General features: G+C 36.1%; 1 protein-coding gene across 8 annotated transcripts in view; it reads left to right on the top strand.

The window, feature by feature from the left end:
- Positions 1 to 18,401, top strand: part of LOC105835071 (neural cell adhesion molecule 2) — a 237,225-nt gene that overhangs the window by 134,395 nt on the left and 84,429 nt on the right. For 7 of the 8 annotated variants that reach the window (XM_028195181.2, XM_036289629.1, XM_036289628.1 and 4 more), the window contains one exon: positions 11,693 to 11,782. The exons of the other annotated variant lie outside the window; for it this stretch is intronic. In XM_028195181.2, the coding sequence (XP_028050982.2) occupies positions 11,698 to 11,782 (85 nt within the window). In that variant the 5' untranslated portion in view covers positions 11,693 to 11,697. The remainder of the gene's footprint in view (positions 1 to 11,692; positions 11,783 to 18,401) is intronic. 8 annotated transcript variants of the gene reach the window in all.

The raw sequence follows: 18,401 nt of genomic DNA, 5'->3' as shown, positions 1-18,401 counted from the left end.
ATTAGAGAAATGACGATAATGTTACGATTGCAACGCTGTTACGTTTGCACATTATTACTTATCATATACACGTGTACAAATATTTTATAATTTGGACGGAGGAAATTTTCGTTGGTGTAGATGAGAGTTAACCGTTTACTTTTGTTGTGTCTCATATCTATTTGCGAGCATCTTAGAGTAATCAGAACCGCAGGAGTCGGATGGCGTAATCGCTCCAAGATGCACCCTGAGATGACTGTGCAGCTTGCATTCAACCTACTCTTCGCGAAATTACGGTAGAAAATGCCGAGTGAGATGAAAAACGCGCGGTTAAAGAGATCCACGAGTGCTTCGCACAAGTAATTCTCGACAGAACATCTCCCAGAGAACTAAAGCCACGTTTGTTGAATCCTCATGTAATTCTGGCTATGATTGATAATAATTCTGACATATAATTTTATTAAAGCACAAACCAAATTCATTAAATTCAGACGAGAATTTATGATATCACAATGCTAGAACAATCGTTGTCTGTTAAATTTATTGAACATTATATTATAACATTAAATTATAACATTATAATACAACCCATTTTTATAATTGAAAAGAAATACCTTTTAAAATATATTTTTATTAAAACAAAGTTATTTATTAATAATGCACAAGATAATTGATATTGAATAAATATGTGCCTTTGGCCGTCGAAAAAGTGTTATTTAAATTAATTGATAAAAATTTTACATTAAAAACTTTTATGACAAGTTAATCTTGAGTGATACGAATTAACAACAAAATTATTTTTTACTTAATTAATTTTAACTATATTTATTTGTTTTAAAATACATATTTGTTGTCAAATTCGTATCTATGACTGATAGGACGAACATGAGAAAGTTCTGCAACTGTTCTATATATCAGCAAAGTGTTTAGAACGATAGAGCATTCGTTTAAAGAAAGGGAAAAAAACGCTTACGTACGATTTTTTAAACGTTAGACCGCTTTGGATTATACGCGGTTATCCGATAATTTCCGATCTCTTTCGGTTCATTCGCGCAGGAAACGGGGCGGGGAAAAAACGGAAAGTCTACCACCGAATTGGTTTCCTCGCAATTTTCTTCGGCGAGCTACGTCGGGATCATCTCGGTGAATGCAAAATCGCCATCCTGGATTTTCTCTTCGCTCATGAACGAGCGGAATTCGGGGCGAGAACCACCGCTTCCGCGTCCTGTTCACTTCCGGCGTTTTCCTTTCCGCCTGATCTCCCGCTGAATTGCGCAACGATTGCTTTCTTCGCCGGGTTTCCTTTGTATTGTCCTCAAGCTCCGCTTGTGCTCGAATTCGTCAATTCTCACTCACAAAAGATTCGAATTTTATCACGTTTAGTGTCGCTTTTTGTATGAATTAAATCGATTACTAGCGTTTGTATTTCGTGAAAAGACGTTAATGAGTAGCGCATCGTTAATTCATGTCATATTTAATTGTGCAATCATTCATTACGAACATCATTGATAATTCGTCATTAACTTTTGACTTCTCTATATTGCCTGTAATTTTAAGAAACTGCAATTTTTATGACTCACACACGGAACATCGAGAGATTCAAGAATAAGTATCCCTCTCGAGATAAATTCGATTTTTTCTTTCTTCTTTCTGTTGATTCCGCAATAAAAGTTTTCTCGCATCGAAAAGTTTCAGATTACCATCTACGAGCATACAATATGTCCGATGGCGCGTAACTTCTTTAATTAAAGAGCAATTACTGAGCTCTATATATCACATTGGGCAAAAGACGTTGAACGAAAAGCACATTACCTCGAAGCGCGAAATAAAACAATATTTAATTCAATGTCTCGTTAGCGGTTCGTTTCGCAAAAAGAGCCAAAATCCCATTTCCTCTATGGCGAACAATTTCAACCAGGGACATTAGCACGTGATACCGCTGCGTGCTCTACCGCTAGCTCTACTTTGATCTGTCGGCGTAACGTTTATCCAGGCACGTTTGTGGACTAGCTTTTTGCGTGTAAATAATTGATACTAAAGTCCCTTCTATGAAACTTTAATATCCGCATTATTATAATGCGCATACTTAAAGTATAGGCCAAATCATTTGTAAACATATTTATGAGCAAATAAATTTCTATCATATTTAAAAAAAAAAAGGATAAATTGCGTCGCTGTTTTGCGTATTATAACTTTTTATCAGAGGAGAGAGACATGAATCAGAGGAGAGAGGCTCAAAATTGTTTTAGATTTGTGGCCAAATTATTAACAGGAATTGGCACATATCTGTATATTGAAATAATACCTTTTAATATTCCTTAATTATAAAATCACAAAAAGTTGCTTGAATTTTGAATATTAAATTTGAGGAAGTACTAAAATGAAAGAATACTTAATATAAACTAGATATGGCATATAACGATCTGTCTGTAATACAATAGCTTACAGTTCAATTGAAAATACCCAACATTATTTTAAAATTATCTATTGTTTCTTATTGTCACTATTTTTTTAAATAAAAACTCACGAATCGCAAAAATGCACGTGAATGTACATACCAATTATTGTTAAATTGATTTTGCATTATGAAAAAATTAACCAGAGAAACAATTTTGTTAGAAAGAGAAAGAATTTAAATTTAAATATAAAACTCCAAAAATTTTTCTGAATATTAATAAAATCTTATGTAAATTTATGATTTTTAAAGATAAATTTTCTAAAAATTTCAAATTTTTCGATTTCTCTTGATAGTAAACATTCTGATTAATAATAGATAACGTCTTATTTCAAAAATCTCTTAAATTTATGTGTAATAGCAGTAATCACACTGAAAAATAATACAGGTAAAAGAATTTTAGATAAATGAAGAAAATATATATTGTCTAATATTTTTGACCGAACCTGCATTTCCGTATGATAACATATGCACATAATGTACATGTATAATATGTATATGTAGAAAAACATTTTTTTTTATTTGCAAATTCTGAGCAGTCTCCACGCTAGATATGCGCTCACCTGCTATCGTTCACACGCTCCGATACACGATGACAGAATTTTCGCGGAGCAATGCACGCAATTCGATATCCATTATCGAGATGGGCGAACGAATTCAGTTTACGAGTGTTTACCGGCAGGATTTCCTAGCCGGATCGTGCCATTAACGACGGACTAACGATTTTCCGTAGCGCTATTATTCATCGTCGTTCGTATCATAAACTTCGTCCACGCTTGACCGAGCTAATAGCGGTCCTAGCTGAGGTAACGGCCGTTTCCTAAATCGAGTATTAAATCGCGCGATAATAATCTGTCGATCGTCGCGTTAACATCACGAATGCTTAATAGACTTCTTGGAATCGATAAATGTCGGAGGACAAGTGACTTTTAGTAACCATATATCATTAAATGAAAACATCTCTAATAATAGCAACGTGCTCATTTCATGATGTAATTATCAATACGTTTTGCACTAATAATGTTATTTTAAGCGTTAATTTGAAAACGTTATTCGTTAATTTGAAAACGTTCAATCTCTTCAATTGACACGTAATTGATTTTTATTGGACATTAAACGTTCTCGAATATAGTAATTTAAATAATTCACTATGTGATTAATGGAAAAATTTCATCGGTTTCTATTAATGATAATGTAAATTTATTGTTATTTATTTTTGCTTTACGTAATTTATTTATATTATATGCTTAAAATTTTATTTTTTGAAAGACTGACGTTTAATCATGTATATTTCAGGGCTTATTATATCTTTGTTGGAATATATACTTTTTTTTATTTGACGTTACAAAACATCCGGCTAGGGAAAGCCTGAGGTTCTATATGTGTATTCCATAATTCAATTATAAAACATACAGCATAATGTAGACTCGGAAAGCTCGTGTTCTCATTACAGCCAGAGCATTTTGTTCGGGCTCAAATTTGAATGGAGTTACGGCGCTCTGTTGTGTTAGGATTGCGCGTGGCTAAAAGGATAGCGGCATACCCATTTGCCGAGATCCTAATCAGATCCGTCTGATGACATACGTGTTATGACTACGTGAGCGGGACGGAACAGATGCGCGGAATACGTTCCCGATTGCCGCAGAAATTTCGTACGTGCCTCAGCAGACGCTTATTACTTCAATATAAGGGGCCTTTACGATCAGATTTTCTTTTCGGCTCGGCTAAATCCCTGTGATATCAATACGATATCGAACACAATGAAAGCATGAATTCTCTAATATCCTAGTAAAGTAACGATCAATTTCTAGACAATAATATTTGAGATACTTTATCACAGCATTAATGTATAAGGAGGTATTCGCTCTTGGGTTTAAAAAAATTGAATATTAGTACTATTTTTTGACATTTTTTAATAGTTTGAAAGAAAAAGCAGCAGGTTAAAATTAAGAGACTTGTAAAAGTATTTATTAATATTTAAACTGTTTGTAAAATTTTAAACGTATTTTTCATGAAACATTTTTTTTTAATTCCATCGATGATTAATCTAGTTTCAAACTGATAGATTCAACATTTTTCAGAGATTTCTCGCATTTTCCTTTCATCCAAACTACAAATAAAAATTTTAACTTTTCGATTTTTTCAATTTTTGTAAGAAATAGTCTCAAAGAAAAGCAAAAGATTGAAATTTTCAAAACTTTGCTATTTTTACGAAAATTAAAAGTTAATGAAGTTTTAACTTGATTGTATCTTGAACGAGAATTATTTTTACATATGATAGATTAAAAATTTATTGTTTCTGATATTTTTTTGCAATCGTGAGAACAGTGGGACAATATCTTTTTTTTGTAGAATAAAGATTTGCAAAAGTATCTTTTCTAGTGTTTGAAAAAATTATGAAAAACATTTAAATATATGTATCAAATATTAAATGTTAAACAAAGTTTTAAGTTTATAGTGTTTTTATAATTTAAAATTTAAAAATGCTACAAAAACACTAAGTGGTACTAAGAGCGAGAATAATCCTTTAAGCATTTTGCGTTGCAACATTTTTCATGCATGACAATTTATTTTGATAGTTGTCACATTGCGATAATTGATTCTAGTTCCATCTTTTCCGTTTGAAAAGAGGATGTTAATTACGTGACGTGTGAAGCACTACGCGCGGAGAATTTACAACGTGTCAAATCAATTTCGATAGCTAGATGATAATTCGTATAAACGGTCGCAATAAAGCTATTTCGATTTTACGAGCGCGTAAAATGTTAAGTCACGCGTTTGTATCCGCGCGATTTTCATCCCGATAACGCGGCTAACGTAGTAACGGGAAATTAATTATCTGGCGGTTAATTCAATACACAGTTAGCAGCAAATCCATCAACTGTAACTGCAATTACCGCGTAAATTAACCATGCGAGACTGGGAGACCTTACGAATTGCCGCTGGATTCGGATGATACACGAGAAGCGACCGCCGTAATCCACGAAAATGAGTTCTTGGGGGATCCGGTAATGCTCGATACCGCTGTAATTTACATCCGGCAAGAAGAGAGAGAGAGAGAGAGAGAAACGCAGACGTACGGGCGTACATTAGAATACATTGTAATTCACATTAGCAACAAAGCGCGAGACGCGTGCGTGTACAAGGAGGGTCTCGTATGCAAATTTCTTGCTTGGTTTATAAACGGGATCTCGCAATTAATTCCTTACGTGGTCGCTCATTTGCGCGAACGGACCGTAATTAAATATATTACGAGTAAGCTATGTTGCACATTGATATACGCGAATTACGAGAATGACATCCAAGCGGGTTACTAATTAACCGGATGATAAATTTTCCCCCAAGGTTTAATTTTAGAATAGTTAGTCTTTATTTTATTAGATATTTTAATAACAAAAATTTTCTATTAAAATAAAATATTTTTGTTGTTTAAATTAAAATAAAAAATTTTGTTAGGTGATAATACACAAATTTTGAAGTGAAAATTACTGAAAGGCAATGGACATTCACTAATCATTCATTAATTATCACAGTTATAATTATGCCATTGCAAATCAGTGAATATCTTACACTGATTGCGGTTTAGAGAGTACAGAAACTCTTAAAAGTGTAAAACAAATTCTTAATTTTGCAGTTAAATTTTTACCCCGGAGTGTTAATATAAGGAAAAAATGTGAGGTAGCGCTCTGGGTTTAATTTAAGTAGCTGCGCCAAGAGGAACGTGCGCGAAACATTCGCTTCGCATATATTACACCGCGACTTTGCACGTGTGATATTCACTCGCGCGATGAAATCACATGAGAAAGACAATGAAATGGAATTGTTGAAAACCCATTCGCGCAGATGAAAAATGAAATGACGAGAGATAACCAAGGCGGGATCCGCCGATACGCGGGATATTTGCGCGGACTCGTATATTTGTAGGGAAAATATTGTTTAGCGCATATCATCTCGCGGGTTCCTAGCGAGTTTACGACAACAATTACGTCCGCATTTCAACCGTGCGCCCGAATCGAATTTGCATTAAGAAAACATAAAAAAGTTTATCACAGAACGACCGATGCGTGAGCAGTGTAATATCGTGTAATATTTACACGAAATTATGCTTGCGCTGTTTGCTCCCCCCGCTGACGCCGCGTCGTCGTTCAGTAATTAATACCGCTAATTTTTTTTTCGCGCAACATCACGCAGAATGCGTGCGTTGAATGGAAATATCTCGGCCAGCCCTGTCGGCAATAACGATGTTTTATATGGCGTGTTGAAAAAGGACTGTCACAGCCGCGCGCGGCCGCAGAAAATATATTTTTCCCGTCCCGGTGGCTGAAAATGAGATAAAAAATCTTTTTTTCACGCGTGCGTTGTACAGCGTATACGTCACAACGAAAGTATTGTTGTTAGTACATTCATAAACAACGGCGACTGTGCCTCTAGGCTCGCTTGATCACGCGATATTAATTAACATATTTTTCGTCGTTGCATGTTATTCTTGCCTTCCGGTATTTATGTCAGGAAAGACAAGGAGATTATGAACAGATATAAACTATTGCAAAACTGTTTACATGTGTAATTAATCTTGTGATAAACACATATTACGAGTGAGGTCTGACATTTCATTTTTTGAAATATTAATTGATCGCGCTGTTTATATTAAAAGGAAAAATTATTTATGCATTATGTTATGATATACATTATCAAGAAAAAAATTGAACTTTCTTTATTATTTTTACCGATTTAATAGCGAATAATTGAGAAAAATATATTAATATTACTAATAATTAAATTAAGTAATACTTTCCAAAGTAAGGATGTTTATATCACGCATTTTGTCTTTTTATCAATTTCAATCACTACGGTGAAAATTTACATGTAAATATTTCCTAATTTTTCAAGAACTATCTTTCTACAGTTTTGATTTGCGAATTTCGGGACACCCTGCACATTTTAAATCGCGTTAGAAGCGCGGTAAAACATAGTTATTAGAATCTTTCGAATGACGCGAAATAGCGATGAAGGGGCTGATAGCTCGCGCGAAAGAAACGTGGAAGAAATAGCAACGAGGGCCCTATATACGAGCGGGGCAAAGACAATGGCGGATAACGAAACGGAAAACGAGAGGAGGAGTAGAAACGGGGTACGATATCTCGAGACACTTTACTTAAACTGTCTTCCGGTTGCTAAAACGACTTAATGCACGTTCATGGCGCAGAAAATAGACTACCGATGGCCACGAAGAATAACTTCTTAACGAGACGATTTGTCAAGTCGCGACGCATCGCCGCTCGATGTAAATGCCGTCGTGCCACCCGCATTATGCGTCCCGTCGAACGCAACTCAATAAATCGACGATCCTGCGAGATTATACGACGTTGGATTTATTGCTCACCTGGAAAATTTCTTTTATATTAAATGTTTTATGGACTCAAAAAAAAACAGAAGACCTTGAATAGGAATTGCTTTAACCCTTTTGGGATTTTAAATTCATTAGCTCAATGAATTAAGTATTTAATTAAATAGTTTTTGCTAAATGTTAGATAGTAGACCTGATGTGTTTTATTCTTTTAACTTGCTCTATTTACATTTGCAATAAATATAAAATTTTTCTAGACATTTTTTCGAAAATATTAAATTGATTGCAAATTAATCAGGGAGTCTTGTCATTAAAATTAAAATCGTAGGATATTCTGTATAATTATGTGCAGAATGCCCTGTACATAAAGTTATATGCTCCAATTGTAAACATGCTTTTTTTGCATGCTTATAATTACATAATAAAATTTGAATTACGACATGCTTTAAATTAATACTCGGGAATGTTGAAAATTCCACGCAAAACATTTATATATATATATAACAAGGACTGATTTATTTTAACAAAATAACGAAAGCAAGATAATTTTAATCTAAATAAAATACTGTACATAAATAAATACAAAGCATTTGTAGTTTATTATAAATATGGATAAAGATATTTTGGCAAATTGTCTTGTAAATATATCTCTCTCTGCTTACAAGTATTACCATTTTCTCGATGTACAATCAACAATGACGTTCTGCTCGCGTTCAAATAACATTACCCGACAAGCGAAAATGAGAAAAATGTGAGTATACCGGAAAACAAAAGATAGAATGGCACGATCGAACGCGGGACGTCTGCAGGAAAAGGGGGGTGAAACCTCCGAAAGGACGAACGACGTGCGATATTCGAGAATAGCGGGGAAGGGTCCGGCGAGCGTTAGATTGTATATAGAACCGTTTTATTTAAGCTATCCTCTATCTCTGCAACATACTATATATTACTGTTTTATCTCACTCGCCATCTCACTTTCTTTCTCTTTGTTTTTCCCCTTGCCTTCCTCGCGTAGATAAATGATGAGCGGCGATAAGGGTATACTTGATAACTTCATGCGACAACGGTGGCCGTCTGAACTGGAGCGCGTCGAACACGTGCGCACGCACGCAGTGCATATGAATGCGCATCCCCGAATGCGAGGGATAGGGGGTTTGGGATTCCGCGCGCGGAGTGAGAAGCGGCTTGGGAGCGGCGCTTGAAGTTCAGTGGCTCACGTCGAAAGTTACTCACAGTCGAAAAGCGTGGGCGAATGCAGGCGGAATTCAACGGTATGGATCGCAATTGGCTTCCGTTGCAGCCTTCGCTGCAAGCGAGCCAAAATAGCAAAGAAATTTCGATTTTCGAAATATCGAGTTTTTGATATTTTCGTTATTCACAGTTTGCCTGATCCAGTTTCGATATTTTCGTTTCGCAGCAACGGGCGGCGTGCAAGGTTGAGAGATGCAATATTTTTCCAGAAATAAACTCGCTCGTACGCTAGAAGCAACGTTGCTCCAGAATGCATCGCGTGAATTAGAAGATCGGTACCGTTAACAATTCGATCCTCCTATAATTCTTCATTTTCTTATTTTTTTTATTTTCTCTTTGCATTCTAACTTTAATTGTTACTCTCAGAATGTAGCTGAAGATAGCAGCCAAAGGCAGCAGCCAAACGCCGAGCGGCCAGAGCCGAAATTCATATAGGCGTTTCCAGGGGGCACCATTCAATTAAACGTTAAAAATTTCCTGGTTATGAAATTTTTAACGAAATTTGAAAAATTTGCGTAGCGTTTAGTCATTATAATACATGATTGATCATTTGCGACAAGACTTGTAATTTACCAATTGTTATAAATTTTTTAAACTAATTTTTATCATTTTCCGCGCCTCGCGCCTAAACGCAACATACGATTTCCATCAAATTTGGCTGGAAATAACTTGTCCTAACGCACAATCGACTGATCGATCATTCGCGAGAGGACGTGCAAATTCCTAATTGTTATAAACATTTGAAAAATTGATTTTTATCGTTTTTTGCGCCTCACGCCTAAACGCAAAATACGATTTCCACCAAATTTGGATGGAAATATCTTGTCCTAACGCACAATCGACTGATCGATTATTCGCGAGAGGACGTGCAAATTCCTAATTGTTATAAACATTTGAAAAATTGATTTTTATCGTTTTTTGCGCTTCACGCCTAAACGCAACATGCGATTTCCATCAAATTCGGATGGAAATATCTTGTCCTAACGCACAATCGACTGATTGATCATTCGCGAGAGGACGTGCAAATTCCTAATTGTTATAAACATTTGAAAAATTGATTTTTATCGTTTTTTGCGCCTCACGCCTAAACGCAATATGCGATTTCCATCAAATTTGGATGGAAATATCTTGTTCTAACGCACAATCGACTGATCGATCATTCGCGAGAGGACGTGCAAATTCCTAATTGTTATAAACATTTGAAAAATTGGTTTTTATCGTTTTTTGCGCCTCACGCCTAAACGCAATATACGATTTCCATCAAATTTGGATGAAAATATCTTGTCCTAACGCACAATCGACTGATCAGTTATTCGTGATTGTTATTAATTGTTTAATGGTTTTTTAAATTGTTAATTGCGTTCATCAGATGAACACAAGGAACGCTGTTTTCAAGTTTCTACGAAAATATTTTTTGAAGTCTAGAACGACTTAATTAACCATATATGAGAAATTTTTATGAAAATGCATTTTTGCAAAACATGTGATTAATAGTATAATGCAGCGATTTTTTTGTAAAGTACATTACCGCTTTTTCCGCAATCAGAGCCGACGACGATGACGTAACGGTTACACGGCTCCAAAGGATAAAAATTAATTTAAAAAATGTTTATAATAATTAGGAAAATCCGCCTCTCCCCGCGAATCATCGATCAGTCGATTGTGCGTTACGGACAGATATTTCCAGCCAAATTTGGAGGAAATCGTATTTTGCGTTTAGGCGTGAGGCGCGGAAAACGATAAAAAATAAGTTTAAAAAATCTGTAGCAATTGGTAAATTACAAGTTTTGTCGTAAATGATCGATTATGTATTATAATGACAAAATCTTACGCAAATTTTATTATAGTACCGATTTGTTGAAACTAGCTGAGAAAACATTCTAGATAAATTTAAGTTATAATTAATTAAATACGTGTGATAAAAATTTATAAATTTGAAATAATAATATAAATTTTAATATGTGATTTGAGGTAAAAAATATAAATTGTTATTAATACGTTTATTTTTATATATAAAAATACAAAGATATATTCTTAAATAATTCATGTATAATATTTTTAATTCTGTAAAAGTAGAAATACAATATAAATAACTTTGACAACGACTTGATCTTATTTTAAATCGCTAAAATAAATATTATATATCATACTTATTTTTTATAATAATTCCATTTATTTACGAGCTTTTAAATATATACAGTCCTAACGAAAACTTACAAAATATAAAAACGGGTTTTATATTCGATATATACTTGCACCCTTGAATTTTATCTACTAGCAAATAACTTGCGACTATCGTACATGTTTCGGTATTAGTTTACACGACAGCGGTAATTTTTCGCGCGTACGAACAAAGTTGCAATCGCCATCAAGCGCTCGCCGTAATTTTTCAACTCCGTAGGCGAAGTCCCGAGGGAGAATTACCGGAATACGGTAGCACTTTTCGGCGCGGCCCCCGGTGCTAACCACGAAATTAACCGAAACTCATCCCCGGGCTATGCTAATGGCCTACCTAGTTAACTCGCTCCTTGAGACACCAAGTTTCACCTCGGAACTTTGCTTTCTACGAAATACTGTCGTCTGATTGGATAAGACATGAATGAAGAATGAATATGTTGCCAACGCGGCGTGTTTTATCGTATTTTTTTTTTTTTTTGCAGGATTCATGCAACGTAATGTTCGTGATTACCTTCGCGTTTCTCGCCTGAATGATCGCTCTTTCTCCATTCCGTTCACGCCGCTGCATTTTGGTAAGTACGTCTCTCTTTTTATTTGATCGACTCAGGAATTGAGAGGTCTTCAGAGTTTGCGATATTGCAGTACTTTTGTGTTTTCTCCGTTCCGATAATCGAGTCGCGAAAACTGCTACGCGTTTTGCAGATTATTTTTGCCAAATAATCTTTATAGAGGAATAGAGAGAACTCTAAACGCAGTTATCAAGGCGGTGCATGGATAATGTACGTGAAAAGTAACAACGTATACATGCCGTGTGACAGAAAACAACGAGATAAATTTTTATTCGTGGCGTCGAAAAATAACGCGACTTTGGTTCCTCTATCTCTGTTGCGAACTGAATTAAACGTTTCCTATGCTGTGATAATGCCGCGAATACAATGCATGCAGTATTAGTGTGATTTCGCGACAATCTCAACATAATCTCTCGACGAGAAGGCTCAAGGTAATCCATTATTATATAATTAACTCAAAACAAAACCTTATATAATTACCTTATCTAATTACTCAAGCTAATCCGTTGTTATCTAATTATTTATCTGACAATTGGATTAATTCGCGAGTAATAATCTGTTGGGTTGAGTCACCGATAAGTACCACTTACAATTGCTCTATTATTTTGTTTATTTACCAACTATACGGCACTTGCTTTTACGCCCATTTGCTTTGTTTTGAAACGACGGTTTTTAACGTTAATCCGCTTTTCCGTCTAATCTCATTCACCCGAGGTTACTGCACTTTCAAAGAAAACACTAGGTTACTTCGTAAGCTCGACCGGTTGTCACCGAAAATCCTGCTAGCAAATAGCCGGTGACCCGATTCACCGTCCGAGCTAGCTCTTTTCCACTTTTATGTAACGGTTGATTCTGTGTAATGCGCTAGTGCTGTCGGAAGGATTAGAATCGGGCGAAAAAATGCGACCATATACAATGGATGTTATCCCCTAGATATCGAATGAATTTTTCTTATGAGAGAAGTCGAACGGAAGTCGGCAATTTTTTTTTTAGAAAGTTTGCCAGAACTTTTACGAGAATTCTTCTAACATCTAATAACAAATAGTTTAGTAAATTCAAATAAATACAAATGCATATAAAAACATTAATCCTATACTCTCATGAATAATGTATTATATAGTTATATTACAATAATTAATATAATTTGTACTTCGTTAATAAAGATTTATATGAATATATTATAATAGATAATTTTATTTAATTATTATAATAATTTGTTTTTAATATTAATACGTTACTTTGCAGTAGTGTTTCTTTAATAGCCATTGGAATAATTTTAAAAACTTTTAAACAAATATAGTAAAGTTAATTAGTTACATATATTGAATAAACATTATTGTGGATATGAATTTTCCAACAAAGCTGCAATAATACATTTTGAATTGTCTTCATTATAAATTAATTATTTAAATTAATAATAAAGCAGGCAGCGTAGATTCTTTTGTTAGTTAGAATGCTTCGAATTGTTGGCTTTCATCGGCGAGGGTATCCGATAGAATGCAGAGATTGCGCGCAATGACGGCAGCGAAGAATATTGGCAATGACATTATCTCGAAATTAAATCGTTCTAAGCCAGATAGATACACTTTTATCGATATTCCGTTTCGTTATCGCGCTCACGGCATGAACTGTCTGCCCGTGGAGAACGCGATTCTCGCTGCAGATGCTATTTATGATAATCAAATGGTCGATGCGGATCACCGGTAGAGGATGCGATTTGTGTGCGGTCTTTGGTGGTGATTCGCTTTTGTGCTCCCCATGTAATAGATGGGTCGAATTGATAAATGTATTTGCGTCCCCCACGTACGTATGTGTCATCAGCGGGTTTATAAGCGGGGATGATCACAGGCTCATTTTCTTTATGTGCTTTAATCGAATCGATTAATATTATGTAACGATGTAATTATAAAATTTTATCATCCCGCGCGCGCGAAGGGGAGCACGATAATTAACGCTATCGAAGTAAAAGCAAAATTTTAGCGGGCTAGATAAGCGGATAAACGGATGAGAGAGCCCGCGATGGGATATGCAATAAAAATCGAATTTGTGTTATTGTACCTAACGTTTGTATCGCAGAGCCAATTTGATATCGCGCATCGAATTTCTCTACGTAACGTAAATAATACGTTTATAATCTGTTATACAGTAAAAGTATCACAAATCCTACAGCAGTTAGATAAGCCGCTGGGATTAAAATGGTTTTTACCATGTAACTACTTTTTTTTAACACGACGACGCCCACTATCATTGAAAATATAGATTATGTGCGCAAATCCTGTAGTTTGCGAAGCGATCCATGCAGATTCGTTGAAAACTGAATGCTTCTGGATTTAATTGAAAATGGGATTGAACATTTCCATTTCTTAAGCCGGCAACTTTTCCTCATGTCTGTGACATTAAATGAGAAATTGGTTTTCAAAATATAATTTATTAAACTGCAAATACTCTATGCATTTATTACCACAAATTAAAAACTCGCACTGTAATAAATAATATTAACGATTAATTTAAAACATTTATGATATACTTATTATATAAATGTTATTAATAGTAATTATGTGAACAGATTGTTTAGTTATTGTGTTTATACAGCTGTGTCATTATTATGCATTCAAACACGTTGCTCGGGGATCCAAACTCTCTGTAAAATACGACGGAATTTTTTTCCGGACGGGTAGAATTTGCACAACGGAATTTCCCTGAAACAACGAAAAGAACACGTCTAGTATGGAAAATAGAAGCTACAAGCGGCACATGGCGACGCTCGTAGTTTCATTTGAATCGGGGTCGGATCTCGCAGCGCGGCGGGGGCCAGAAGGTTCGAGAAACTTGGAAAACAAGATGAGCGGCCATCAGAACTCGGGTGTACCAGGTTTCCGTGTCGCGACTCTCTCTCGAGTGCGCTGAAAGTGATGCGGGTGCGGGAAACGATTTCGATCATTGTGCGGGTTGCGCGACCGAACGAACGAATGAACGAACGAAGAACCAAGCTGTGGATCTGCGCGGGGGAAACGGGATATTCCACTTCGCGGGATATTGGACGGACGACCGTCCAAGGGGGTCGACGTCCGTCGGGCGTGAATGATAGGCGAGTGTCCGTTAGGAATTTGACGGCGCATCGTCGTCCGACGACGACGACGACGACACCTTGGGTGCACAGTTGCGGCGGATTTGCGCGCATATGGCGGGTGGACAAGTTAGAACGGCCCGGGCTCGAATTACCTATCATGCATGCAGGATGGCTGGCAGCTGACTCGAAGATGACAGTTTGCGAGTGAATTGCGCCGAGAACACGGACGGACGGTTTGCATATGGGAACTTCTGCTCGCGGTAAATTTTGCTCGTTGCCGAGCAACGTTGGAATGCACGTAATAAGTGAATAAAAGTACAATGTTGATCACCACATAACAGGAAAATGAGTCGCCAGAACTTATGTTAAAGTTATTTAAGATCAGTTTGAACTTCTTCTTTTAAATTACTGTTGGATTTATCGTTGCGTGTAATATCCGTAACAGCTCCCGCACTCATCTTATTTGCCTTACCTTAGCGTAAGATGTACGATGAAATAAATCCCAGCGGAGATCAATGCGCGATTAATGACTCGCTGCTACTGCGGATCTTGCGTTATCTCGTGCAACACGCGGATTTACTTCCATGCAACTCCGCTGGTGATTAGATTTGCAGAGATACTGCTGTGAAAATCTGCACGTTAATCACGTTAACGGACACGGTACCGTATTAAAATACATCTGGGGCAACACAAAAAGTCGCCCCGGCAGTCATGGGTCGGGAGAGAGATTCTACAAAATGGAGAAGATGGAATATCCCATTCCGTGGAATAAATGAGCTCAAGATTTAGAAAAAGAAAAAAAACAATGGGCACCAACGGTATTTCGCTAGGTGTTCTGCAACGCGCACAAGTTAATTAAATAAGAAAGTAAACGAACGAAAATTAGAGGATAAATTCGGAATAATATCACGGAGAACGTAGACAGATCGCTTTGAAATTCGAAAAATCGATAACAACAAATATCGAGAACAGTTTTACATTACATTCAATACATGTAATGAATTTTTGATAAGTCTTTTATTTCGAAATTAAACATTTATAAGTCTAAATTTCTTATATGAATTGTGTTTAATTTCTTACATGATATATAATACAATAGAAACCCAAGTTTATTTTAACGTTCTGGAAGAAACATTATACAGCCGAAGAAGGGATTTATGTTTTCAGAAGGTAAATATGGTGTCTTACACAGTTCATTCTTTTTACTTTTATGTGACCCAATTAAAAGACCATGCATAAAATTAACTCCGTCGCGGCGCGTTGTTTTATGCTAATTATTTTACGCGCGCTAAACTTAGACTTCATTATAATTAAACTTTAAAGACGGCGAGAGACACCGAGTTTAACGCGGAGCTAAAAATTATAATCGGTCGTCGTCTTAAAGACGTTTGCGGGTATGTCGGGAAATAATGAAAGAAAGTAGCCCAGAAATGGGACATAAGAGGACGGCGAGGGGAATGGGACCCGACAGAATATTCCACTTCGTGGTCCGTTGGTTAAACGAAGCGAGTGCTTGAGGGCGGCACGATGGTCGGAGATGCCGTTGGCCAAGGTGTGTTGCAACGCATACTCGCATTGCTGCCTATGCAAGCAAAGTATTCACTATACGCAATTACGTCGTCGTAGTTGTGGCGCATATCTGAAAACGAGCGACTTGAATGGAGAATGAGACTTCCTCTGGGGCGACCTGATTCTCAACTCGGCGTTCTCAACTCAACATCATGATACACTAAGGTTACGCCAAATCTACAAAAGGCCAAATTACCTCTTTGATACTTCCTCTTTCAACAAAACCTAACCGAATCAAATCGGACAGAAATAGTAAAATTAAATATAAATATAAAACTTAATAAGAAATTAAAATAAGAAAGAAAAAACTATTATTTAATATATATAAAAATATATTTGATTATTAAAAATTAAACTTGTATTTTATGGTGCCTGCATGAGAATCGACGATTGCTAGACGCTTAGAATGTAAAGAAACGTCACTGAAGTCCAAATTTTGCTTATAAATTTCCTTTTATAATGTAAATTTTATTTGATTTTATTATTTGGAACTTATAACATTTAAGAACCAGACATAATATACATTCTTGTTTAACTCGTCGACCGGGCATCGGACAAGCTTTCCGACCAGGACAGCTGGCAACCTCATAATACACTGATCTCTTCCCGAAGGTTAAGTTCGGATTAAGCACCGACGGGAAGAAATGTCCGTTTTCGTAAAGCTATATATTCCGGATTTGTCGATCTTAATTATCTACGCGTGCAAGTTTCCATGCTGAACGTAGACTCGGTGAGTCGCGACTCGGCGAAATCACGGAGACTTTAACTTCACGGCCCAAATGAAAAGTGAAGCTTCTTCTCTCGGATTATTTCCAGCAGCATTCTGTCCGATGGACCGGGCCGAGCGCGACGCGTTGGCAGAATAAAATTTTTTCCCGCAGTGGAAAAGCCGCCGCGAATAAAATCTGGATTTTCCGCTAAAACAGATGTTTTGTTTAAGATTGGATCCTACGTGCTTTAGAAAGAATAACTACAAACGAAAGTCCAATGGCAAATATTTGTTCGAAGTATTACGACGGTTTGTGTAACGGATAACAACGGGCGTGTAGATAATGGGTCCTCGCAGAATCGATGTTAGGCACTTCGAGCTCTTTCATACGATCTCTCCATCTTGTGCATGATGTTTAAAGGATGTAACTAACATTGATAAAGATTAGAGGGTGACAACCAATTCTGGCATACTTTTCTTGCCCTCCGCTTTACTTTTGGACAGTAAACAAAAGCTAGAAATAAAACTTTGAAAACATAAATGTTAACTAGAAAGTGTCTTCTATCAGATGGTTTTCATCATACTATTGTTTCGTAATAATTAATATTTTTGCAGATAACTGAAAATAAACGTTTAAGAAATTGGGCTCCAAATGGCACAGTAGGCTACATTTTTTTAACATAAGTTATTTGTTTAAAATATTTACAAGTTAATGTATTTGAAGATTTCTAGAAACCCGGTTATTTCGGTATAAAATAGTTTTCATCGATTATAAATTTGTATGATACCTTATGCTGTTTTGCAACACAAGGTAGCGCAATTATATATAAACGTTTTTTTAGTAGAAAAGTCATGTATGAACTATGAATGTTTATTTCTTTAATTAATTATCTATAATCTAATCAGAATTTCGTTTTTATCATGTATACGTGTTTATGCGCAATGTGTTTTAGTTTTGAAAAAATAAAATGCCGCTTTAGGAGGTCCATGCCAGTATTGGCGATTTTTCTCTCTCTATGGTTTATGTAAATCTATTCTTTTTTCACGTTAGAGCATCTGCGAACGAACACATGCACCTCCGGCTCATCCCTATCGCATGTAAACGCATTGTCACTTGTCAAAATTACGGAAATGTCGCGCGTACGGTACTGCCGATAATTACGAAAGACCGCGCTGCTGTGCCAGCGCATATGAACACTGTTTAAACGCTTCCTTCGAAAGCGTTGCCGGTTGCATTAAACCTCGCCTCGGTTCGAAGGAGTATAACGGCTTCG

Source organism: Monomorium pharaonis, chromosome 7, assembly GCF_013373865.1.
Source record: "Monomorium pharaonis isolate MP-MQ-018 chromosome 7, ASM1337386v2, whole genome shotgun sequence".
Lineage (NCBI taxonomy): Eukaryota > Metazoa > Arthropoda > Insecta > Hymenoptera > Formicidae > Monomorium > Monomorium pharaonis.
This window is presented reverse-complemented; position numbering and strand designations above follow the sequence as displayed.